Source organism: Galeopterus variegatus, unplaced genomic scaffold (genome assembly GCF_000696425.1).
Source record: "Galeopterus variegatus unplaced genomic scaffold, G_variegatus-3.0.2 Scaffold416, whole genome shotgun sequence".
Lineage (NCBI taxonomy): Eukaryota > Metazoa > Chordata > Mammalia > Dermoptera > Cynocephalidae > Galeopterus > Galeopterus variegatus.
In genome coordinates, this window is record NW_007726527.1 from 188907 (window position 1) to 216580 (window position 27674).

Consider the following 27674-nt stretch of genomic DNA (forward strand, 5'->3'; position numbering starts at 1 on the left):
GCTTTTCACAGCCCAAGTGCCCAGCACCTCTGCCCACCAAACCTCAGTCCTGTGTACCTTGATTCACCTGGCTTTGCCTAACATGCCCAGATGTTAGTAGTGATGCATAGGAAGAGGGGCAGCTCTCTGATCCACAGCTGATCACAGCTGCACTGCCCCCGGTTCCTGGGGGTACCCAAGGAGAGGAGGCTTTCTTCCTTATCAGTGGGTGAACTGGTCACATGTTCACGTGAAGGACTCCTTCTGTTTATTTCAACATAAGGCTGCATGGCTTCCTTGTTTCCTTTCCCCAAACTCTTACTCTGGCTCCTTTATTTCCCTCCTTCCCTACCCCCCCAAAAGGTTTTGTTTTGTTTGTTTGTTTGGTTTTTTTTGCTTGAGCTTTATTGTGCTATAATTTACATAATAAAATTTATCCATTTCAAGCGTATAATTCAATGATTTTTAGCAAATTTAGACTTGCACAACCATCATCACAATTAAATTTGAACATATTTTCATCACCCTATTTGCAGACACTTCTGGTTCCTTTTTGGCAACAGGGATATCTAGGCCATCTTCTCTCACCATCTCCTGGAAGAGATGATCCCAAAAAAGAAGAGCCCAAGGAAAGTTTATTTGCTGCTGCCACCAAAACCCCTTTCTTCCTCCAGACTTGGGCTCGTATCACCGTCTGGGCCTTGATCCACGAGAACACCTTGCCTGGAGACTGCAGTGGGAGGAGATGTTGAAAGTTCACCTAGATCTCACACACAACAGGTCAACTTGACCTTGTACATGAAGGCGCCCGTGTGCATTTCTGTGGGAAGAGAAAACGCTTTGAATAAGACTGCCCAGATTCAAGTTCAAGTGCTGCCATTTATGAGCTACATGGCATCGATAGAACTACCCTCCCACAGCCTCAGTTTCCTCACACGTAAAATGGAAATCAAAATAGTGCTCCCCATGGCATGGTTGTAATAAACAGATCACGTCCACGGGAGGCCTGGGGAGTGCCTGTCACATTCTCAGTGCTTCATACATTTTACCTACTATCCCTAGAATTTGATCAAATTCTCAAAGGGAACTGTCACCATCCCCAACCCCCACCAAAAATTCAGAACTTTCAGCACATAGAGGGTGGAAGCTGTCACCCACGACAGGATACCACAGGAAGCCTCCAGATACCTAGAGCAGGAAGACACAGTGGGCAATCCCAGGGGAGAAAAGTGTCGGAAGAGTCACAAAAGGGGAGACAGAAAAAGAGGCAGTAACAGAGGGTGGGGGGGGGAAGAGCAGGACACAGTCTCTCAGGACCCTAGTAAGTGCCAGGGGTCGGGTTATGGGAGACGAAAGGGTGAGGAAGAAGGGAGGGAGGGACGAAATGAGGAGGAAGCTTCCTGATGAACCTGTGGTCAGTCTTAGTATGCTCTGAGAGCCACACACAGTGCTCAAGACTGGAATAACAGAGATCGAGCCAAAGAGCCATTTGCAAGCCTTGAGTTTAGGGTTTGTCCTGCCTTTTGCTCAACTCTCGCCTTGGCTGGGGTGTCTACCTATGTCACCAAGAGGCACCTGTATCATTTCTGGGGGTCTAGCCAGGGCAGCTGGAGACAACACGAAAAGGCAGCAATGGGAATGGCCCAGTACGGTGGGGCGCCAGCAGCTCGGCTTGCTTTCTTGTTCCAAATGGGAGGAAGCAGATGCTGCCACCTGGAAGCAGAGGACAAGGACTCTGGCATGCCACTGTTAGGCCAGTCAGTCTTCCGACCTCCGCCCACAGTCAGACAAGAGCCATCATTTATAAAAACACAACACACATTGAGTTTTAATGAGAAAATAACTGTATACTTGCATTGAACGCCTCACAATCACTATAAAACCGAAGCAAGCTAATAACATTGAAGTGGTTAACATACACAGGAAAGCCAGATACAGAACATAATTTCCAAACACAGTATATTGCTTTTTTTCCCTCCTCCAAAGAAAAAGAAAAAAAAAAAAAGTCATTTGGATAAGGAGCAACGCAAAATCAAAATTGGCAGTTCACTGAATGCTTAAAATTCAGGAAATTGGTTCTGTAACTAAAACTGGATATATTCACCATCTCTAACACTTAGGCTATTTTTTTTCAATACATAGTTTAATTAAATCCATTCTGTAGTTGGAAAAAATGTTTATTTGTCTTCAGAGACAAGAGTCAACACTGTCTTAGTGTTCCTTGTTACGCTTTATATATGTGTGCGCGTGTGTATATATGTGGACACTGGTCTATAAACTGCTTATATGTCATTGCCTAGGGTGGGCAGCATGCACGATACAAAGAGGCAAGGAAATTGCATTTTGTCATCCAAGTAGAACACAGCCCAGCCTCCTGCCACTGACAGACCCTGTTTCCATAATTTCTGGATGAGAAAGCCAAGGCATGTCAGTAGTTAATCAGCTCCAGAGGAAAGTGAACACCTATAAACACTGCAGAACGGAATACTTTCAGGAAGGCTTTTAACATCTACAGAACCTAAACATTTGTGAAAGCTGAGATTAACAAGCTTGCGTGCTATTTGGGGACAGGGCCAAGCATCAGAGGCAACATTTGTCACAGGCCTCTTTCTCTCCATGGATGAGGCAGGAATGACTTTCCTCCAGGGGTCTGTTCCATCTTCAGAAAGTTAAAGGAGTTCATTTGGGATCCCAGAGCCTAGCACAGTGATGTGTACAAAGCGGTAGTCCAATGTTTCTTGAATGAATAAAAAAACTCAAGAGCACAGAGAAAATCTGGCTCTCCCAAGGGAACTGTAATTTACATTTTAATAGGATTATAATGGGATTATCAGTAAGTGGAGCAAGGAAATAGCAGTCATCTGGAAGGCAGCATAGGGGAACAAGGGCCACAGTTAAAACAGCTGTGTGACTGTGGGAAAGTCACAGAAACTGCATTTCCTTATCTCATTTGGGCATGGAGCGTGGCCCAAAGGACCCCAGCTCTAGAATTCTGTTATTTCTTAAACAGTAAGTGCTTCTGTTTCAATCAGCTGTACTCAAAGGCCACTCTGTCTGCCTCTAAAGGAACTCGATGAATTATGTGGCTTTCTATGCTTTCCTTTCAGCTGCAAATTCTCTCTCAAATGGAGGTATCATGTGGGTATATGGTTTCCTTCAAAACAGAACAAAATACTTAAGGTAAATCGTACAGATGATTTCCTCTTGGGAAAAATGGTGGCGTTAGTCTACATTATGACTCTACTAGACCCATGAGATGGTCCAGAGAACATGAAGCACATTTTACTTGTTGTGTAACCCACAGAACTCTCCCATTCTCCAGCCATCCCACTACCACTGTGCCTGAGGCCACACACTATCTCCTCTGTTCTTGTCCATGTGTCTGCCTTAGGAACACCCCCTGATCGTGGATCCTCAGCCCAGGCAACTGGGACCTCAGGCAAAGATGGTCCTCCTTCCAGGGTCCTCCCAGCTCACCTGTCAGGACTTTTAATCTAGCAAGCATCTCATTTTTCTTGGAATGTTCCTCCACGCCAGGCTTCTCCACCATATAATAAACTCCTTGCAGCAGAGTCTTATTTCTTATTTGTTTTATGTCCCCATGGCTAGCACATTTTATTGAATATCCATTCAGAATATTCAGGAGAATGAACCATATAATGGTGCCAACTGCCCATGTACTATTTGGCTACCACCTGTAGAATTTGGTTCCAATGGACAGGTTCCCTGGGTAGTTTCAAAGGATCCTTGTTAGGTTATGAGACAGTTCCATTTTTACTCTGTGCCCACCACTTCTCTGTGATTAAACTTTCCCCCAAAGTCAACTAGTCTAATAAAAGAAGCAAAGGTAATGTGTATAACTTCTACATACAAACTTTGTGGAATTGCTATTTGTTAGAATAACACACTACAGTTTATGACATAACACTATAAAAACAAAAATGAATTTTAGTGAGGTCTGACTTAATTATTGCTTTTTTTAAAAAAAACATAGTTTTAAAACAAAGAAGAAAAAAAGAAGGCTGGTGGTCAGTTTTTTTCTCACGGTCAGAATTAAAAACATTCTCATCCAGAAATTAAGGGCACTCAATTATTGAATACCCTTATCATATTGCTTTAAATCACAGAAAGAGTAAAGCTGGCATCCTCTATAGAATACTAAGCATGAATACAAAGCATGAGAATAAATAGGATACTCTCCTAAATGTCTAATTACAAAACTGCTCAAAACTTTGCAATTGTGACTCATGCGAATACCATGTTAGGTCAATTTAATATTACAAATACTGCATCAACTCGGTGCCTTTATATCCCTTTTCATAAAAAAGAAATTCTCACTCACTCCTGAAGCTGGCAAACAGCTTTGGAGGAAATAACTATACACTCATGTGCCATGACCATTCTGGAATTTTAATCCTCACACAATACACACCCTTACTCATGAACATACAAACACACACACACACACACACACACAAGCCATCTTTAGGATCTGTAGCTGATTCCAAGCCTGCACTTAAATTTCTATTCTATATTTTTCTCTGTATCATCCTGAAAAACACTGGTTGCTCAGCAAAAATAGTATCTCTTACCTCCTTATTTTCCTATTCTTTCTCCCTCCCCCCCTTTTTCTCTACCTTCATGACTTCTCTTTCGTGTTTCCTTTCTGATGGAACCAAAACAATTTATCAATCTTCCTATTACCTCTAAGGCCCACTTTATAACACAAAATAGTTATAAACACCTTTTTATTTCTGGTCATCTACCTCTCCAAGGCAAAGTTTGCCCTTGTTTTCAATTACTGCCACTCTAAAAATACCCCTACCATCTTGAGCCACAGTTTAATGTGTACAGATTTTATACATATATAGATTCCCCCACCCCATCATAAAAATAGTTGCTGCCCACTAAATATAGTTTTCGTATGAAGAAACATAATTGAGAAAATGTGTTCTCATAAACTGCAGATCAGTAAACAGTATAAGCAGACAAAATCCTAAAGCTAAAATAATCCATTTGGTTTGGCTTCCTCCCCTTTCTCAGCCTCCTAACATAGAATAGATTGTGTTTGTAACATGAAGAAACACGGTCTTAAAAATACGGATTGTGTGTATTGCAATCACTCATTGCTCCCAATTAAAAATAATAAGAGAAATGGAATCATAATTGCCTCTTCTGGGCAAATATGGAGAGAAACGCCATTCATTTTATGGCTGCTGGAGAAAATGGAGTGAACCCAACCCTTCTGATGGGTGAGAAGCCGATGCAGAGAAATATCCTATGCCATGTGCACTTCACCAGCTCGGGCCCTAGTGCTCTCTAAATGGCTCTGTGCCATTGTTGTTCCTGGTCACCCAGCCAGGCTGCTCTCAGTTCTGCCTGTAACCACTATGCTGATTGCATGTAACACCTTAGTCCTTTTGTGATCAATTGCGGGTTGGTCCAAATCCAGACAATTCTTTGAGTTACAAAAAAAAAAAATCCTTTGTCTGTTCCCTCCTGGGTGTGAGAGTTGGATGGGTGGACTTCCTTTTCCCTCGATTGTTCATCATTGTGTATTACAGCTTTTGGTCTACATAAGGATTGCTGAGTTTGTGTGTACTTTAATAAATAGTCCATTAAAATGCTTTGAGTTGTTAATTTCCCAGTTTCTTGGTATCCCAAGCACCAAAGAAGCTTCCTGGGTTGAACGAAGTCTATTCATTATCCTCTTCCTCCTGGTTGGCGTAGATCCCCGCTTCCCAGCGCAAGGCCAGAGCGCTCTTTCTTCGATTCACCCGTGTGGCCTCAAGGACCTGAAGACAAAGGGGAAAAAATTATGCACAGTTCATGGATGTTAATTATGTACATAAACCAACTTCTTCTTTGTTTCTTTCCTCCTTTCCCTTTCTCAACAGCATCTACAGGAGAAGGGAAAAGTATCTGGCACTTCCAGGGGGTAGGAGAGAAACTGTAAAAAAGGGAAGTGGGAGGTCCTGGGTATGCATTTATCTCACAACCAAAATCCATTTGCTATTTGACCCAAAGTTTACAAAATAGAGAGACTTGATTTTCATGAAATGCCCTGCAAGTTTCTTTGAACTTGATTTGGCTCTGCATCAAGTTTTTAAATAAAGCAGTTCTCTACATGCTATAAATCAGTGCTGTCAAATAGACCTTTTAGGGCCGGCCCGGTGGCGCACTCGGTAGAGTGCGGTGCTTGGGAGCACGGCGGCGCTCCCGCCGAGGGTTCGGATCCCGTATAGAGACCGGTCCGCTCACTGGTTGAGCGCGGTGCGGGCGCGACACCGAGGGTTGCGATCCTGTTGCCGGTCACGAAAAAAGACAAAAAGGAAAAAAAAAATAGACCTTTTATGTGATGATAAAAATATTCTGTATGTGCCATCCAATATGGTGGCCACTAGCCATATATGGCTACTGAGCACTCATATTAGGGCTAGTGTGGCTGAGAAACTAAATATCTAGTTTTATTTCATTTTAACTAATATAAATTTAAATAGCCTCATGTGGCTGGTGACTACCATACTGGACAGCACAACTATAGATTGTCTTAGTCTCTTCATAAATAAGCAAAACAGAAAATAATCCCAAACAATTGGATCAGTGTGGTTTCAATCCATCAAGCTTTGTGGATCTACATAAGCTATGATCATGTTTATATCATAAAAGTCTACTTTGGCATAATTCAACTCAAAGAACCATTAAATTAAAAAAAAATAACTTTTCAGGCCAATAAAAAGCAATCTCTGCATTTTGATGCAACTTCTGGGCCATCTATACTAATAAATGAAACTAAAGGTGACAACAATCAAGGACAAGTAGGCTCACCATCTTCGACATATGACCTCCCTCCCTCCTTCCTGTTCACTAGAATAGTCTGTGGACTCCTGAGAGGAGAGGTCAGCCAATCTGCTCCTGCCCTAGTTTGATCAAGATTCCAGATGAATAACATTTAGGTTACCAATATATGAGAAATGATTTTATTTCATGACACTGCAGCAAAAGCAATCCCATGCATGCCAACTAATTACTCTGGCATTAGCTTAGGATGTAGAGTTCTTGATTTTAGAGAAAATCCAGAAGAGCCAACATTGGTTGATTAACCAAACTGCAATAAAGGCTTTGCTTATTCTAAAAATAATCACTTAAGCAAAAGGGACAGTGATGTTGGCAACTCCAGAGAAGCAAAGGGATACAGGTTACAGGCAGACGTGGGAGCCCAAGCACAAGTAGATTCTGGGCAGATTAAAGGTCTGGAGTCCATCTCAACCTGTCATCTGCACCTTTGTCAAATAAATGGACTACCCAGAGCTTCAATGAGTTTTCCTCTGGGAAGTCTTCTCCGTTCCTCCCAGCAGAGAGAACTGGGTCTGACATGTGGGGTGTACTCAGTCATGTTTTCAAAAGGAATGATACATTGTTAAGCACATAAGCCATGTCATAAGTGTCTCATGTGTGAGCATACCATGGTGACTTACTCAATATCTAAGAAGAACAAATTAGGAGGAAAGCATGCCTCCAAATCTGGTAGAATTAAATGGAAGACTTTTCTGGTCACTGTGTGAGAGCATGGTGCTCAGGAATAGTACTGGACTGGCCATGACTTGTAAGTCCTGAGCTCTGCGTCCAGTTTGGTCCCTTGTTGTTCATCCTGTATTTCCCGATCTGTAAAACAGAGACTGCACCTGCTCTATTTCACAGGCTTTCTCAGGAGGCAGTGTGGACTCTCAAGTCCAGATAAGTCTAGCTTTAAATCATAGTAACTGCAAAGCCTTGGAAAAGTCACTTCTCCCTGAACTTCAGTATCTCCATGTAAAGTGGGGATAATAAAAATTAAAGCATAAGGTTGGCCTGAGGAATAAATGAGGCAACATATGGAAAGCATTTAGCATAGTCACCAGTGCACAGTAAGTTCTCGAAGGATAGTTATTTCTTTCATCATGTGAAAGGGATTTATAAACTATGAAGTGGCATGCAAAAATAAGGCCTTCTTATGAGGAACTCTACATTGTGTAGAATGGTCAGCTGTTCACCTTTTGGATTGCTGATACAAACTGAAAGGTTTACAGGAAAGCTAAAAATATCAAAAATAAGTGAATAAAAATTTTTAAAAAGAAAAGCTAAAAATAAAACTAAGAGTATGAAAAAAATGGTCCCCATCCTTTCTGAATGTTCTTTGTCCTGTTATTTAAACCCTATTTTAATTCTCAATCTACTTGAGCAAACTTGGTTTGCTCTGTTCTTTAGGAATCCATGTTATATATAATCCATCTTATAAATATCTATTGGGTTCCTACCAAGTATCAGGCTCAGAGCTTTAATGTTGGGGATAGAATAGTCCCTTTCCTCATGAAGTTTAGTCTCAAAAAGTATAAACGGGCAGAAAAATAATATTTATAATTATGGAAACATTTAGCCTAGATTGGGTTTGAAGATCTACTTGTCAGAGCCCAAATAATTCAATATACTGATAATGAATTCCCTTGTCTTAATTGATTTCCCTAATTTGTATGGCCACTTAACATGATCTTGAATTTCTTTTTTTTTTTGTCCTTTTTTTTTTTTGAGACTGGCCGCACCATGCTCAGCCAGTGAGCGCACCGGCCATCCCTATACAGGATCCGAACCCGCGGCGGGAGCGCTGCTGTGCGCCCGAGTGCGCCACGGGCTCGGCCCCATGATCTTGAATTTCTGATGAAACCTAAAGCCTCTAATAATGGCATAAACAAGAAAACAAACAGGTCATTATTGAAATAGCTAGCTACTTTGCTATAAAGTTGTCTTTGGGATCACAAGGCTTATGACCCAGTACTGTCTCAGAGTGAAGCCATCCTACAACTGGCCTTTGGAAGATTCAAAAGCTAAGCCCTTGGGGAAGGTAGTTGAATGAGCATGTGTTCCGTAATTGGTCCAGACGACTGTGTGTGTATGTCTACAGATCTCTAGCAAATGTAAAGCTCTTATTACTCGTCTTATTGCATATTAATTTTACCTCCTAAAGTTCATTCCTTTCTTTTCTGGGCCAAAAAACCCTTACCTCTGGGACTGTAATAATAGTACACACTTATGTCACAAGTACTATGAAACCATTACTGTTTTAATCTTCAATATTATCCTATGAGATTCATGCTATTATTACTCCCATTTTACGTATGAGAAAACTGAAGCCAGGGAGGTTAAGTAACTCACCCAGCATTACCCAGTTAGTAGGGGGGAAAAGCCAAGATTTGAACCCAGCACTCTCGGTGGAGAGTCAATGCTTGAGGCCACCAGGCTTCATGGCTGCTTGGTGGCTGTAAGGAGTCTGGAGGGAAGAGTATCTGAGAAGAGCAATAAACACTCTCCATGGAAATGGAGAGAGAAAAACAGAAAACAAAAAATAATAGAAAGACCTGATTTAAGGTTTTATTGTTTTCACAAATTAATTCAAATTCAGGTCTGGAGAGTGGAGGGAAAGGAATTCTCTTTTAACAATCATCTGACATTTTCTCTCTCTAATGCTTCGGGAATTCAAGTGAATTGCTTAACTTTGAATAACAATCAACACAGACAATTTTATTTTGGAGATGTGAAACAAAAGACAAGATTTGTTAAATAAAATATTACCCTATTTGTATTAATGTCAATTTATCCCCCATCTTCTCCCAATTAAAGATAGACTGGGCCCAACTCTATCTTCCTTGGAAATATTTGACCAGATTTTCATTGTTCTAAATTATGTTGACTCAAGGGGGATATGGGCTTAGGGCCTAATTCTCAAACTACCACTCCCTAGATGAGAACCACAATTAGGCATTGAGGAAGGTACATGGAATGAAAGTCTCAAACTTCATTTTATATCTTCTGAAATTACTGATAATCACCAGCTCAAATCTATAGTTAAATGTAATTATTTTGCTAAATAGAGAGATTTAAAAAATATATTATGCTATAAGTTGGTGCAACCAATTGGAATAATTTGCAATATCTAGTGAATGTGACAATTTATAAGTCCAATACACAGTTCTACTCCTAGACATATAGAGAGAAATTCTTCCACAGGTACACAAAGAGGTATGTATAATAACACTCACTGAAGCCTTGTTTGTAATGGCAAAAAAACTGGAACCCACCTACATTTCCACCAATAGGAAGTAGAATAAATAGTGACATATTCATTCAATGGCATACTCTACAGCAGTTACAATGAAGGCGACTACAGCCACAAGATTCAACACGGACACGTCTCAAAACAATGCAGACAGAATAAAGTAAGGAGTGGAGGATACTACAATATGATTTACCATGTACAGGAAGTTTTAAAACATGCAAAAATATAAGATTCTGTTTATGCATATATACATATGTAGTGTAAGTATAAAAACATGCATGAAAATGATGCACACCAAGCTTAAGAAACAGTTACCTCTACGGGGGGAGGGGGGAGAGAGAGAGAGAGAGAGAGAGAGAGAGAGAGAGAGAGAGAGAGAAACTGGGAGAAGTAGCAGGAGGGCTCAAATTGTACTTGAAATATTAACTTCTTTTAAAAAGATTAAGCAAATATCATGAAATGATAAGAATGGACAAAACTAGATAGGTGAGTTTTATTATTTTATTACGTTATTTTATTGGGAACTTTGAATGCCAGTTCCCTGCACCAGGAACCTTGTTTCGTTGACTGCTGTATGAAGTAGCAGGAGGGCTCAAATTGTACTTGAAATATTAACTTCTTTTAAAAAGATTAAGCAAATATCATGAAATGATAAGAATGGACAAAACTAGATAGGTGAGTTTTATTATTTTATTACGTTATTTTATTGGGAACTTTGAATGCCAGTTCCCTGCACCAGGAACCTTGTTTCGTTGACTGCTGTATTTTTGGAAACAAGAGCAGTGCCTGACACACAATAGAGCCTCAATAAATTGTTAACTGAGCGAATGAATCAATGATTCTCTCCACAGTTCTGCACATTTAAAATAATCCTTTTAAAATAAAAAAAAATTAATACTTTTATTTTAAAAGAAATTTATTTTGGGTGGCTGGCCAGTATAGGGATCTGAATATTAGAAATAAGTAATAGAAATATTTGGATCGCCATACCGGCTAGCCACCAAAAAAAAAAAAAAAAACCCAAACAAACAAACAAACAAAACAAAAAAAACCCCTATATAAACAAAAATGTAAAAAATACTGTCCTTTCTCATAGCAACAACAACAAAAAAAAAAAAAAAAAACCCAAACAAACAAACAAACAAAACAAAAAAAACCCCTATATAAACAAAAATGTAAAAAATACTGTCCTTTCTCATAGCAACAACAACAAAAAAAAAAAAAAAAAACCCAAACAAACAAACAAACAAAACAAAAAAAACCCCTATATAAACAAAAATGTAAAAAATACTGTCCTTTCTCATAGCAACAACAACAAAAAAAAAAAAAAAAAACCCAAACAAACAAACAAACAAAACAAAAAAAACCCCTATATAAACAAAAATGTAAAAAATACTGTCCTTTCTCATAGCAACAACAACAAAAAAAAAAAAAAAAAACCCAAACAAACAAACAAACAAAACAAAAAAAACCCCTATATAAAAAAAAATGTAAAAAAAACTGTCCTTTCTCAAAGAAAAAAAAAAAAAAAAAAAAAAAACACTGTGCCTCATAGCACACATTATTTGTGAAATCTGTGTAAAAGGAAGTTGTACAGGAAAGAAGGAAACTTTGGGGATATCAATGCTTAAAGATGCTTCCAAAACAAAAATACAGGTTTGGGGCTGGCTGGTTAGCTCAGTTGGTTAGAGCATGGTGCCGATAACACTAAGGTCCAGGGTTTGATCCTGCATTGAGCAGCTGCCAAAACAAACAAACAAAATACAGGTTTAAAGGGGGCGGGGGGGGCCTGGGATGGTTCACATTTGGAATATCTCATCCTAAATCTATGGAATGGAGCTCTCTGGATTATGTTAAGGTAAACAAAGGACTAGTCAGAATCATCAGCTCTGTCTGCATGAGCTGCATTGTTTTCTAACCAGACCAGAGTATATTTGCTATTAATGCCTAAGAAAACTAAAAGAAAATCCAAACAGCCCATGAGTTGTGCCCTCAAGTCCAAACATCTTCCAGATCCATGAATGGACAAGGTCTTTTCCAATCCCACCACACAGCACAGCACAGCACAGCATAGCATAGCATTGTGAATCATGGTTGCACGGACTCCAACATTTCAAGGCAGACCCCAGTTCAGAAAAGACAGAAAGAAATACATATGGAGACAAGCCACTTTCCTTCCCCTTCTCATGTAGCCTATCAGGAAACGGCAAACCACAACAGCATGCACCTGGATCAAACATGCATTACGACCAAGACAGACAAGTTGAAAAATACCTCAGAGGTCACCTTGCAAGACAGTAACTTAGAGGTGTACTGGCAGAGAGGGAAAAGACCAGGGTTAGTGCATGGCAGAGACACACTCCAGAACACCCCCCAGAGGGAACTGGCTCCACACCAGGGACGGATGGGAGTGTGGGTGTGGGAAGAGTGACATCAGGAGACCATTACACACCCACACCAAGACTTGCTTCATCTGATATTAGTTTCTCCAAAAGTCTGTATCTTTTGGAGCAAGTAGATACCCTTTTATTCATTAAAAAAAATATCAGATAAGCCACACTTTGTTAATTCAAGGTTTGTTGCTTCCATTTTCTGCACTTTGAATTAACAAGATTCCTTCCGCCTCTGAATACAACCAACTGCCCACCAGCAAGGTCCCTGCTGGCCATTTTAGACTTGCTAGAGTCGGTAGCCAAACAGCTTTTCCTCCTCCTATAGGCTTCTCTGAAACCCAAAGCAATCTTGTAGCCTGTTGTCCCATTAAAAGACAGAAGTTGGTCTGAATGCCAGGTTTAAGGAGGGAGAGTCTCTAAAACTGGCCTAAGGATGGTACTGCCTAGGGAGACCACACAGCCTTCCGCATCACAACCTTCTGAGTCTGGGTAAGTCCCTGAGAGTGGGATGATTCTTTCATGATCATTATTTAGGATTAGTATGATCATTTAGAACTAAAATGATTCTTTAGTTCTTCTAGAAGACTAAAGGTCATCTGTGAGAGAAGCACAGAACAAAAAATAGCCTGGCTATGGGAAATGACATAACAGGACCAACTTGGGACAGCGCCCCCCCAGAATAGTGGTGATGTACACTGCTTAGGACACTTGAGGCATTTATTGGTTTGGGGCACTGGCAGCCATAGACTGATTAGGGTTCTTCTGTGTAGCGTTTAAAAACCATAGCTGTGTAATGATCAGGCCAGTGGCTGGGAAGTGATGAGCTTGGAGATTTCTCTCCTCTGCACCTTCCCTAGGGTGTGAGTTTGAACTCAAGAGAACATGAGCAGTACGATCTGAGGGTGGTGGGCACCCTGGAGGAAGATGGGCTTCCTTCACCCACAGCTCTCAATGCCTGTCCTGGTCTGGAGGGAAACGTGCACCAGGAATTCTTAGAGAAGCAGTAGCTGCCAGCCCCCTGCTTTGATGTAGCCCAGGAGAACTGACGAGGCCTTCTCCTGTTCCAAGTCACGCTGGGGTAGTTGCAAGACCTCGCCGTAATCAGAAAGGGAAAGCAAATCCATCACCATGTTCAGGATCACCATGAACTCAATGACTCACATTCTTCACCTTCTGGGAATTAGGTCAGGCTGGGGGAACAACTGGCCAGAAAAACACTGTTTGCCTAAATACAGTCAGGCAACTCATAATGGACTGATGAATCACAGTTTCCTAAAGGGCTTCTTGGTGCCTAAAGGAAAAAAATCCAAATAGCTCATAATTGTGCCCTCAAGTCAAAACATCTTCCAGATCCAAGAGTGGGCAAGATCTTCTCCAACGCCACCTTCGAGGTAGTCCCTTTGCAAGGCACCAAGAAGCTCTGTAGGAAACCATGATTCATTAGTCCATTATGAGGTGCTTATCTGACCAGAGATACCATCGGACCTGAATAAGGGGACGTTTTCACATAAGGTAACATTTCCAGGTAAGAGAGGGCCACAGTAAGAGTGGGATTGCTGCATCTTGGTGTGTGGTGCATACACTGCACAAAAGCACCAGGCTAAAGGGACGAATGGTGCTGAAGCCCAGTCCCCTGCTCCACCACCAAACTGTGGCTGGTGCGGAGCTGCATCCTACAGAGCCAAGAGGGTACCTTTTTCTAATTCACACAAAGGCTCTGTATAGGCTGGTAAACAGCCCTGTGTAAGGGGTTGTGGGTGGGGATAGCAACCCTCCTTCCTCAAAAGTTAGCCAATGGGTCTGCTAATAAGCGGGTCTGGCTGAAGCCTCAGGCATGGACATACTCCATGGTGACCATGCCACATAGAACAATGAAGCCAAGCCAGCCCAGGTGCGTGCAGACTGTGGCTATTGAAGGGAGCACTTTGCTCAGGTTCTGAGCTAGTAACAAGTAGGGCCACTTGGGGATAACTTTTTGTGAAAGGGTTTTTTTCCACTCCTTGTCATTGACCTTTTTTTTAGCAGCTACAAAATGACCAGAACATCTGCAGATGACTTAATATCACTGATTCAGTGACTCCTGGATAGGTATTCCAAGAGAGTTCATGACTTAATTTTCCACCTTCTGTCACTCTCTGAGCTCTCAGATAAGCACCTTGTTTCCAGCAGGAGGGAGTGACAGCTCAGGAGCGTGATAAAGACCACTAAATGCTGCACGGCTTCCCCCACACCACTCCCAGGCAGGGATTCCATGAGCCAGGAGCCTCCCTGCCTGTCTTGCATATGATTTTTTTATGAAATGGGAAAATTGAAGAGAGCAGGGAGCTGAGCTGGTGGGCAGGAGTCCAGAGACCATCCTGCTTTGATGGGGGTTGGGAGGACACTGGACTTGCGATGGCAAGGACCAGTTTTTCTCAGTTCCCATTGGCAGAAGTCACTCAGCAAAACTGCAGGCATAGCTTCATTTGGGTTCTCTAGATTTCCTTCTTCTGTCCTTCATTCTCATTAATACTGTGTCTTACGTATCACACTATATTATCAGTTTCTTTTTGTTTTTAAGTCTGCCTTTTCCCTAGAAGCACAGGAAATAAGAATTCTTTGCGTTCAATTCACAAAGAATTTGCTACTTTCTATGGGCAAATGCATGGCTGGGTTCTGCTCACACACAGGGGTCTCCGATTCTCTGGTGTGGTTTACGACCTCTGAAAGGGCATGCAAATATGCTGCCAGTGGCTTACTGAAAGAAATATTCTCAGGTAGAGTTACCAGGGGTGACACTGTGTGACACTGGGTAACACTGGAGGTACCAGCATGAGTCATGTGAGGCTCTTAGAAGGTGAAGGATCTAAGAAGCCAAATTTTGCCCTGAGAGTGGTGTATGTGAATGGAGGCAGAAGAACAGAATTACTTTAACAGATTTACCTTTAGCTTCTAGGGATAGGGAAGCCAGTTATACAACTCAACCACCAAGCAAGCCCTTTGCTCTTTATGTATTATCCTTCTGGTATAAGAGACCATTAAAGAAAAATAGAGAAGGGGCCGCAGACCAGATAGGAAAAACTGAAGGTTTGTTCATCCATATAGGTCAACTTCAACATATCCACTAGTGGTTGACACAGACACAACAGAATAGACCTCCTGCATCAGAAGGGCTAGGAGATGGGCTAACAAGGGACTCTGGAATTCAGTCTGGCTAGTGATCGTGTATTTGCTTTAGAGGTAATCTGGTATGTTTTTTTAGATTTGGGTCTTTTAAAAGAGGGTATAGTAGATAGTATAGATTTTGACCTGTTCCTAAGAATTTTCAAACAACAAATTTGGTTCCACTGTAATATTGATAAAAGTGCAAAACCCTTGGCCTTGAATCCAAGATCCAGGGATATAAATAGTTTCATTGGTTAGTAGGTTTATTCCTTGTCTGAAATGTGTATTTATTTGGGAAAAACAGAAACAGGAGGCTGCCTCTTCACTGTATAAATGAAAGGCAGTCGGTATATTAAAACGCTCACTCCATGTAGCTTTATTAATGAAAGGAGGAAATCCAACCTCGTGGGCCTTTGTTAGGTGACTGCCTGAGTGTCAGAGTGTGCACGAAGGAGGCTTCCAGCCCCCTGCCAGCGAAATGAGCAGGAGCTGGCTCTTCCCTTCTGTATGGAGTATTTTTTCCTAAGATCTAAACTCCAACACAGAAGGCATCCACAATAGACACGCAGTGTGTGCTTAGCAAGCATGTGTATAGACCACGTGTTAAGTGGTTCTACCTGGTCTTCCCCATCCACATCAGAGCATGGGCTAACTTCTACCAAAGCTGCTGATATGCGGTGTGGAATCATTGGGAGAAAAGAACCAAAATGCTTGCGGCACTAAGCTTCAAGATGGACACAGACTCCAGAAAATACCTAAAGGTGAACTCTACACTTTTAAGTGGGGCTGCAAAGAAAGGCTGGCTAAAGAAGTGACTTAGTGGGCAGGAAAAGTCCTCCAGCCTCAGGGGAGGAGCTGCCGGCACCACCATTGCAGCATTCCACTGTGTAATACAGAGAACAGACCAGAAATACGCCAGCCTAATAGGCTAGCTAAGCTAGTGCTCTAAGCAGTTCAGGTGTAAACACGAGGGAAAGCCTAGATCGGAGATGCTAAGCAAGCAGCCAGGCTACTATACGTATGTTTGCTTCCTTCCTTCCTTCCTTCCTTTCTTCATATATTGTGAAAGCAACTTTCAGTATCTGACTTCAACTCCAGATATTCTTTAATTTAGGATTATCCAGCCAGGATATGAAAAGTAACAAATTGGCATGGAATTCCTACTATGAACCCCAGAGTATTCAAGTTTAGGGTGACCAGATAGTTTATCATCCAAACTAGGACACTTTTAAGAGTGAAAGGGGATACTATTAATAATCATGCCAGAACAAAAGGCATGAACCAGGACTGTCCTGGGTAAGCTGGGTAGTGTCCTCAACCAACCCAAACTATTTGTGACCAAAGTATGACTGGGGGGAGGGGGTGATCACCTCAATAAATGCTAAGACACTGAAGCCAGAAGACTCCTAGAGGTTGGCACAATGCCCTGGGGCTGCTCCCCAGGCTCCGAGGGCTGTGTGCCACAACAGCTCACGACTAGTCTCCTACTGGACAAAGAAACCACGGAGCAGATGACTTCCTTCACAGTTAATGTAAATGTCATATGCAAAGTGCTGGCGGTTGGGGGCAGCAGAGTAGCTGTGTGGTTTCTGTCATTTTAAATGGCTCTTTCCTGCCAAACTATGCGCATGGGCTTGGTAACAGCCCCAAACACACTTGGTCTTTTGAGCACCAACATTTATAGGGACTGCCCACAGAGCAGACTTTGAAGGAACAGCATCTTCATGTTCTCTAGAGAAATCAAATGTCTACAGAGTAGGCCCAGCAATGGTGGAAATCAGCTCCCTGATGCCTGGGGACGACTTCAGAGGGCTCCCGTCCTTTTTCCCCCATGCAGCCCTCACACGACATCCTTCTGCACACCAAACATCTCATGCTGGCCTTGCTGCTGCGTGCCAACTACACCTGGCAGCGAAAGGACCAGCTCCTGGCACGATCAACATTTTTGGGAAACACAGCAAAAACCCAAACCCAACTCCACGTATGTAAAACCACACATTTGGCCAGCATGATGCTGGCCAGACATCCGTGCCTGAACTGGAATACTGTAGGCCACACTGCCGGTGACCCTTGGAGAAGTGAAAAAGGAAAGGAGGAAAAACTTACACTACTATCATCCATTCTCTCGCGCCTTTTAGATTTGTGTGTCTCATAGTCTTCCATGAGGGTCTGCATCAGATTCTTGGGCCTCTGGATTCCGGCAGCCTCTTCGGGGGCTAAGTCAGGCTGCGAGCTGGGGCCTTCAGTGGTGGGGGATGGAGGAGGTTTGACTTTCTCTATTTTCCCTGAAACAACACGAAGAGAACACCCTTTCTAAGCTTGTCTGCTCATGACTGCTTTCAAAAAGAAGAGAAAACCGGCAAAAAAGCAACCTCTGATGTAGAGAGTGGACGAGAATGATGGTTAAGTGCAGGTCATTTTATTACAGGGATCAAAGCACTCGAGAATAATGCCAAACACATCCAACAAAGACCTCAGGGACACCAGTTCTAAAAAGTCAGATCAAACAGGCCTGGTAGGCACTTTGCAAATATATGTCAGACAGACAGACACTGGCTCCAGTTTTTTGTGAGACACATATTCTACCCTAGATCATAAGATTAGACTGTCAGAGGTGGCAGTGCCTTGGAGCCTCAGAGACCCACTTCTTGCAGATGAGGAAACGTGAGGCTCTGCAAAGGGAAGGCTGTGCTCAGGTGTCCAGGCTTCCTGGCTTCCCCACCAGGTTTTATCCTTTATATCAGGAGAAGACAATTGTCAGCTGATCTGCCCAGGCTTTTTGCAGGGACAGCACAGTGTGGTAAAACTCTGAGAGAGGATGATGCTTGTTCTCCAAGGTCACCCAAGCCCTATGTTGGCCAGCTTCATTCATTTACCTTAGCTGCTGGGATCCCGACAGCATCTGGGTTTCAGACCCCCAGACCTTAAGGATTGAATACCAACAAAGGCGGTGGAAAAGGTGCACACCAGACTCGGGAATGGTAAGACTTTAGCTCTTGAAATATCCTCCAGGAATCCTCAGCATGAGGAGATGAAGCCAATGACTAATTAAATGCTGGTGTGGTGACTCTGGGCACCTGCACTAAGACCTTCTGCATCCCTCCCTCTTGCGAAATGCCTGACCCTGGCTTCTGGCCCATCAAGGGATAGGTTTTATTGCTAGAGCCCCAAATGCACTTCTGAGAAGTATGTAACACTGAGAAGGTACAGCAGTCATGATTTTTCCAATGATGCCCTTTGTGGGTGACACAGCTGGGTTCTGCAAACAAGGAATGTTGAGGAATCACACAAAATAAATGGGGTCATTCAAGTCCAAAAGTTTGGAAACCTCCAGGGGAGGGTTAAGACCCAACTGACCCCTTTCAGTCCCAAGCTGACGTCCCGAGGTGACTCACCTTTGTCTTACTTCCCAGACTTCTGACTTTGCAACTGCCTGATACAGCAGGAATCACAGGGGAAGCTGCAGTCAGTGTCTCTATGTGTGCCTTTTGCTGGGCACACGCTCCTTCTGATGGGAGCTGGAAAGGCCTAGAGTTCAGGAAACCCAGGTTTTTAATTCCTGTTCTTCCATTAACTAGCTATGTAGCTGACTATAAATAATCACTGAAAGTTCCCACTTTAATCTTGGGCTGATCACTTAAATTCCCCAAGCATTAACTTTCATAACTGTAAAATGAGAACTATGGAAAAAGTTGTCTTTGTTATCTTTTAACTCAAACTATGCTGCTATCCTATCAAATATATTTGTCAAGAATATCAACGCTTATTGATTTTTAAAAAAAAATGGCCATGACATTTGGGGACTAGGAGGAAAGCAGTTTTTAATATACAGAAGAAAGTACTCCATTTCACAGCCACAATTACATTATTTAGTGAAATTCATTGCTTTGATCTGAATTACCCAAATAATTAGTCTTTTGATATTAATAGTAAGATAATATTCAAAACCTCCAAATTTACTAGAAATGGTTTCTATTTTTTATTATGGAAATTAGAGAATGCTATAATGACCCTTATAAACATCATAAACATCACCCAGAGTAAACATTTATCAAGATTTTGCCATACTTGGTCCTTCCTCAGACTTGCTGAATTATTTTTAATTAATTAATTAATTAGCTTGCTTATTTATTTATTTATTTATTTTTATTTTTATTTTTATTTTTTGTCGATATGCGATGTGGTTGATTATTATGGCCCGTTGCTGAATTATTATTATTTTTTTTTTTCCCTTCTTGTCTTTTTTCGTGACCGGCAACGGATCGCAACCCTCAGTGTCGCGCCCGTACCGGACCGGGACCGGCAACGGGATCGCAACCCTCGGTGTTGCGCCCGCACCTCGCTCAGCCAGTGAGCGGCCGGTCTGTATGTGGGATCCGAACCCTCGGCGGGAGCGCTGCCACGCTTCCCAAGCAGCGCACTGTAGCAGTGCGCCACCGGGCCGGCCCACGTTGCTGAATTATTTTAAAGCAATCCCAGACCTGTGGTCATTTCACCTCTACATACTCACTAGCTCTTTCTAAAAATTCTGATTGACTTTTTAATTGAAGGCTTGAAAAACAATACAGCGTAGTGTGAGCATGCACACTCTGGAGCCAGCCTGCTTGGGTTTGGATTCACTACTTGGCAGCCAGATAACCTCGGGCAAGTCACTTACTATTTTTATATCTCAGTTTCCTCATCTGTAAAAAGGGTATGATGATAGAGGTACTTACCACCTATAGTTGTTATAAAGACTAAGTTAATATTTATAAGTTAATATTTAGGACAAGAAAGCATGCAATGAATCTAGCTATGATTTAACTGGAATTTCCAACAATAATATGACTAGAGGGTGAGAATGAACAATTTCATGGATATTCTGCATAAAATGTTTGCAACTCTTTTAGGACCAGAAATGGACACCAAATTGCCAGGTTGATGATCATCATTTTCCAGTTGACCTTTCAAGTGTCCAGATCATTTCCCATCAGCCATTCTTCTAGCATTAAACTTCTGGAAATCAGAGTCTATATTCCCTGCCTCTAGATTCTCCCTTTCATGCACACCACAGTGGGATCCTTATCTCTTAGTACCTCATTTACCCTTCTGTGAAAGCCATTTTCACATATGGACTTGTATCCTATCTGGCTATAAAGTCACCTAAGATAGGGACCATTTCAACTGTCTGAATCCCCTTAATTCATTTGAATGGAAACTCCATGAGAATAGTGCCTTGTCTGTCCTGGTCACAGCCGGATACCAGCAGTAACTGAGGTATATGGTGCAAAGTAGGAGTTTGTGTTTGTTGAGTAAATCAATAAGCACATTATGAAATATACATAACAGCTTCTTAGTAAATGCTTGTGGATTGGGACAGAATCCCCCATACAGAATCTGAGGGGAGATTAAATGCTTCCACCAAAGCACATGAAATAAAATATTCTAGGTCTACAAAATCACAGACTCAGTGGCTTCACAGTAATAACGAGCACATGTATGTGGCAGTTCATTTATAGCCTTCATGTCATTTGATCCTTACAACCCTGTGATAAAGTTAGCATGGAAGTAAAGACACCTGGAAATGGCTTAGACCATGGGGGCTTGGATAGTAACAATCAGAGTTAGTCTGGAACCCAAACCCCCCATTGACTATGACCTCATTGTATATGATAGGATGTATGCTGAAGGAGAATTGTAAAGAGGGTGAAGGGTTGCTTTAGAGAAGTGGTCAACTATTAAACATTAAAAACATTTCCTGCTTATTCCTTGTTATTCTAGCAAAATAAAACCCATCCCTAGAGCCAGTTTTACCAGTTATAGCCACTAGAGGTCACATGGGTAATGGGAAAGAAAGGCTGGCTTAGCAGGTCTGGAGCAGCGGCTCCCAAAGAGAAGGTGTCTGAGAATAGTCTTTGAGCAGGTTTCAGGAGGCTTCGGATAACCAAGCCCATATCAGAGCCTCAGGAGGGGTTGTCACAGGTCCCCAGAGAAAAGAGATGCTGCACCTCATCCCTGGACTTCTGGCCATCACCTTGGTCAGTATTGGAGAAGTGAGCTTAGCCAGCCCGTTCTGCTGGGCCCTGTAATCTTGGACCATTCTCCCCCTAGTATGGTCCAATCCACGCACTGGAGTTCTGTGTACCATCTTAGGAATCACCCCAACTGCCAAAAAGCTGGGGAGGAACCTGCTCCACACCCGATGTCTTTCTCAGAGGTCCTGAGTTTGCAGCCAACAGTTCTCTGTGGCAATCAGGATAATGAAAAAACTTCGGAGACTCTTCCCCTAGTAGTGGACACTGAAGACAACAGCACTGGTTGGGCCTCAGTGATCACACATGAATGTGATGCAAACGGTCTGTGCACAGGCCTGAGAGGTCAATCACATCCTTGTCTATGGCCCCATACAGCCCCTTGAAGTTCCTTGGCAGGGAAGACATACCCCGTGAGGATCCTTGAACAGTGATGATTATCTTTGATGCTCATTTTTCATTGCTCTGGTGTGCGCCTCTCCTAGCACTTTCCCAGTAACCCCAGGTTCCCTCCCTGCTGGCCCCATCAAACCTTGCTCTCCTATCTGTTTATTCACCTGGTGGGATGATTTAATAGCTGATGACACCTGGAAAGTGGCCTCCATTTTCAATGACTAACATCCTGCCATCCAATTTCTCACCTGGACTGAACACTCTACCAAACAGCTCACTTGAAGGACCACAGTCACCGTCTCTGGGAAACAATGTGAACACAGTGCCATGTGGGACCTCAAGGCAGACCTGTGTTGGTCTTAGCCGAAGGCCGGGCCTGACATTTACAGAGCAGGGAGCAGGTGCAACATGACCTCTACAACAGACATAAGGAACCAACAGAACAAAATTAGACTGGAATTCTGAGTGGAGGATAGGAAACATTTTTTGAGGTTATTTCATAAACATGATTTTGTTCAAACTATTCCATCTAGAGTGATTTTAGACTTAAGCTTTTGAAGGTATTTGGGGGCAGCTTCAGTTGACTGGGTTGATTCCAAGGCTGCGTTTCTAAAATCATATCCTATTAACTTAGCTGTGTATTAGCTTAGCATTTTCTTCCCCCAAGATAGAACTCAACAAAAAAAATCATTGGTCAAGGAAGGTCAGGAAACACTGGATTAAAGAAAGGAAAGACAGAGAGAGAGATTGATTTCTTTACCAGAAAACTTCTGGTTTCAGTGCTAGTATGATTGTGAATCTCTAAATGCAAGGATGGGAGTGCAGCGCTTCTCAAATTTATTTAACCAGAGAACCTCGCTTCATGGAATTTCTATTAATAACTCAAGAAAAACAGCCTGGGAAATACCGTTCTCTAGTGTATACTAGTGAACTAGCTCCCAAAGAACTCTTTGGCACAAGTTCAGCCAATAATTAAGTATGAGCACAAAGCTTATGTACAAGAACTTTCACCATCATATATTTTTTTAACAAGTACACCAAGATATCTGCCCTATAGGAAGGAGAATGGTTAAATTAGTTTTGGCTTATTCGGACAATGGAGTATTATTTAGCCATTACAAGTCATATTTTAGACTCTCAAAATTAGAGGAATAGTTAAGGTCATGGGAAAATATTCAAAATATATTAAGAGAAAAAAACAGGTTACAAAAGCAGATATATTGCAGGGGTTTATGGGTGAAGGCTCTAGAGACAGGCTGCCGGGTTCAAATACTTATCCACCACTTACCAGCTATGTGAAAGAAAGCAAAAGTGCATGGCACAGGGTAAAAATTCAATCAGTGCATGATGAACAGTATTATGGCAGGAAAAACATGGCAAAATAATGACACCCCCAAAGATATCCAAGTCCAAATCCCTAAAACCTGTGAATATGTTGTCTTACTTGGCAAAATGGACTTTGCAGATGAGATTAAGTTTAGGACTTGAGATGGGAACACTATCCTGGATTATTCCGTTGGGCCAGATGTAATCACAAGGGTTCTTATAAGAGGGAAGCAGGAGGATCACAGAGAGTTAGATTTAGAGAGGCTATGCTGCTGGCTTTGCAGATGCAGGAAGGGGCCACAAGCCAAGGAATGCAGGCAGCCTCTAGAACAGAGAAGGGAAGGAAGTGGATTCTCTCCTAGAATCTCCAGAAGGAATGCGGCCCTATCAACACCTTAATTTTAGCCCAGTCTTAGTCTGCTCAGGCTGCCGTAACAAAATACCAGAGAATGGGTAGCTTCAATAATAGAAATTTTCTCACAGTTCTGCCTAGAAGTCCAAGATCAAAGTGCCAACATGGTCAGTTTCTGGTGAGGGCTCTCTTCCTGGCTTGCAGACAGCCACCTTCCCTCCCTGTCCTTACATGATCTGGATAGAGAACAAGCTCTCTAGTGTCTCTTCTTATAAGGGCACTAATCCCATCATGAGGGCTCCACTCTTGTGACCTCATCTGAACTTAATTCCTTCCTAAAGGCCCCATCTCCAAATACCATAACATTGGGGGTTAGGGCTTTAAAAGATACAAATTTAGTGGGAGACACAATTCAGTCTATAGCAGACACATTTTAGACTTCTGACCTCTAGAACTATAAGATAATAAATGTTTATTGTTTTAAGCTACCACATGTGTGGTAATTTGTCATCACAGCAATAGGAAACTAATACAAGTACAAACCCAATATTACCTTTCATGAACATACATGCATGGAGAAAAACTACATAGTGGTTATCCCTAGGGGTATAGGATTATGAGTCACTATTATTTTTATTCTTAATTTTCCAACTTTTTTCTACAATAAGCAGAAATTAATTTTAAAGTATAAAACACACCAGAAAATTTTTCTTTTACATATTGTTGGCCCATGTTGAGAAAAGAGGATAAACCTACTTGCTTTAACCTTCATGAGCTGGGCAAATCCACAAGCTTTTCCACTCTTCTCAAGCAGCACACACACAAGGGATTTCAGAAGAAAAAGAAAAAAGAAAAAAGAAAAAAAATCACCCCTGCAACATAGGTGCTCACAAGACTGTAGCATAGTGAGGCAGACTAAGAGGAGGGCAGCAGAATTTTACTCCAAATTAGCCAATGACCACCATGAGTGGAAAAGAAAACTATGAAACATAAACTTGGGTTTCTAGTTTATTTATCATAAATAGTTAAACCAACCACTCTCTGGTCTAGAGAAAGAAAGCTATGCCTTGGCTGTGCTTCAGGATTTTCCAAGCCAAGATGGATTTCCCTTGGGCATCTGTGGCAGGCCATGCTGACGGGGGAGGGGGTGGAGGGGCAGAGAAAAGAATCTGCAATTCCTCCCACCCAAGGGACCCCGAGAGGGATGCATGTGCTCAGAACACAGCTGTTGTCATCCTTGACTCCCCAAATCCTCCTTCGGTAGGAACAGGTCTAACTTCTAAAAAGCCAAGAATGTGGATTCCAAAAGTTTAGAGAATGATTTTGGTCAAACATTTTGCTTTTGGTGATTATTATACCCCATATGTATGGAATTTGAGGTCTTAAATCAAAGATCCTTTGTTTCTACATTTCCCCAAAGAAAAAAAGCCATCACCCACTTGCATTTAAAAACCAAATCGAACCAAACAAAAACACCCACCAGATGACATGCCTGGCCTGGGCCTCCTTCAATGACCGCCTTTCTTTACACAGCATTGGGTGAGTCTGTGAACACTGCAAGCGACTCACAAGTCACAGAAAGCAATGAGCTCAGACTTGCATTTTCAATTTTATTTCCTCTCAGTTAGAGGGAGCATCCTGCTTTTCAGACCCAGAGTGCACAGGCTTGGACAGTTCCACCTGTGACCCACACACCAAGAGCTGGTCCCTTGCTCTTTCACCTCCTCCTTTGAAGGCCCCAGGGGCAGAAGAATGAGACGATATGAATCTTCAGATTATAAACGAACCTCAGAAATGAGAAATACCCTTGCCAAGGCTGAGAAACTGTCAAACATTATTGCTGAAAGGTAAGTCACAGTTTTTGATGAGTTGCTGATATTGGGTCTATCCCTATGAACACAACTGGAAGATGATGAAAACTCTAGAAGGACAGAGATCTGCTTCTCCAGGGAAGCACAGCTTAAGACAAAAAAGAAAACAGTTAATTAAAACAGCAAGAATGAAAATCACGGTGAATAGCAACTCCCCCACCAAGATCTTTTTGTCAAACACATTGCTACCAACATGGTGGGCTTGGCTATGTGAAGAAGATTACCTCCTCCCAACAGAGAAAAAAAAAGACTTTTATGGTTACACTTCTAATTTTATTGTCACCCAATACATCTTAATGATGGACTTTGTCACTCTTCAGTTTTTGAAATCACAGCTGACTACTGAAAACTCATTTCTGAATTCAGGTTTTATAAGAGAAAAATTTTATAATGCGTGTTCTGTTCTTTATTTCAGGTCCACAGCTGCTGTAAAAGAGCAACTGCTAAGAAATTCCACTGTTCTCTAGACATTTTCTTAAAACAAACAGTAATTGTAACAACAATAATAACTCTTCTTGGGAGCCTTCTATGTACCAGGCATTGTCTTAACTTTTTATGAGATTAGTACTATTTTATTCCCATTTCACTGGTGAGGAAACTGAAGTTTATAGGGTTGAAGTAAGTTGGTCACACTGTTAGCAAGTAGTGGAGTCAGCAGTTGAACTCTAGATATGAATCCAGAGAAGTGACTGTCACATTTAAGTACATATTTTCCTTCACCAGCTTTTTTACATCAGGTATGGATTTATATTTAAGTAATGGGAAACAAACAGAGAGACTGGTAATACCTGTGATGTCAGATGCATACAAATTTTGGGAAACCTTTAAGTTTACTTTCAAGGTCATGAGAGATAAAATATTATTACATGAACTCCAAACGTATTATTTGGTGCTCTGTTGGACTGTCCTGAACACTCTCCCCCAACGCCACTAAGACTTTCACCCCCTAAGTAGTAGTTTATTCACAAAGATCAAATGGATCTGAAATACCAGTCTCCTTAGGGAAGTACACAGCAAGTAACTATGGCTAATAAGAGACACAGTCATATCCTGCCCCAAACTCCAGCAGCTGCAGGGGACATCCTGTTCCCAAGTCTGACTTTGAATAGCTCACATTTCTTACCAGGGAACTTTCAAGAATTAGGCCCTTTGATTCATCTCCTCTTTGTTAGCTCAAGACTATGCATCTTTCTTTGTATGTGACTGAGTCTGAATCCTTGGAAGGCACTTCCTTAACTTGGAGCATGGAGTAGCCATACAGAAGTAAGGAGCAGGACATCACAGAGTGTCCCCCAGCAAGGCATGAGCACCCCCCAGAAGACCCAGCACAATTAGCAGGAACATCAGAACTTGCTTACAGAAGGGGATGAAACTGGTGGGAAATGCTCTGCTTTTTCTAAAGTGCTACTGCTCAGAAGCCATGGCCATAGGCTTGCCACAGAAGACTGGAGTCTCTATTTCTCAGGAGTGAGGCTGACAGGTTTAACCACAGCCCTTTCAAACCTTTGATGTCCAAAAGAACTCTGAATTCTGTAATTTGAGAAGTCCTGATTTTATTATATACCCTCATTCCTTGCCAAATACTGCTTTAATGCAGGCTTTTCTTACCAATTCCTTTCCAAATGGTATGTATTTTTTAAATGAACATATTTGCTGGGTTCAGATAAATAAAATACAGGGAAGTTCTGGTCCAAGGAAGAAAGATCAATTTTAAAGAGGAAAAGAGAATAGAAAACAGTCATTGTGCCCAGTGACCACCAGTCAACTAATTTGGTTGGCTTTGACCTCACTATGCCAAACCTCTTCATATTGTTAACGGAGTAAACACTTACCCTGATCGTCCTCAAATTGAGGAGTTGATACTTTGCTGGAGTACCCAGTTCTTTCAAAGATTTCAGGGAATGAGCCTGTTTCTGGAATAGGCAGCTAAGCTTCTTCTTGGGAAATGAATTCTCAGAAAGGACTAACAAAAGCAGCCAGGCGAGGCGGCTGACATGGACTATGTGCTCAGATCTTCAGAGGGCACCAGCAATTTTGCCTACTGCAATTTGGGGCACTGAAATTAAGTTGTAAAAGCACAAAGGAACTAGCCCGGTCACTAGTGTAGCACTGTCT

The 27674-nt window shown here is 41.9% G+C and overlaps 1 protein-coding gene across 3 annotated transcripts in view; it reads right to left on the reverse strand.

The window, feature by feature from the left end:
* Positions 1-1779: 1779 nt before the first annotated feature.
* AKAP2 (A kinase (PRKA) anchor protein 2) overlaps positions 1780-27674 on the reverse strand; it is a 125175-nt gene continuing 99280 nt past the window's right edge. Inside the window, exons 2-4 of one of the 3 annotated variants that reach the window (XM_008568496.1) lie at positions 17713-17891; positions 12344-12382; positions 1780-5774 (exon numbers count right to left, since the gene is read on the reverse strand). In XM_008568496.1, coding sequence (XP_008566718.1) covers positions 5676-5774; positions 12344-12382; positions 17713-17891 — 317 coding nt within the window. In that variant the 3' untranslated portion in view covers positions 1780-5675. The remainder of the gene's footprint in view (positions 5775-12343; positions 12383-17712; positions 17892-27674) is intronic. The other 2 variants (XM_008568497.1, XM_008568498.1) reach the window with 2 other exon arrangements.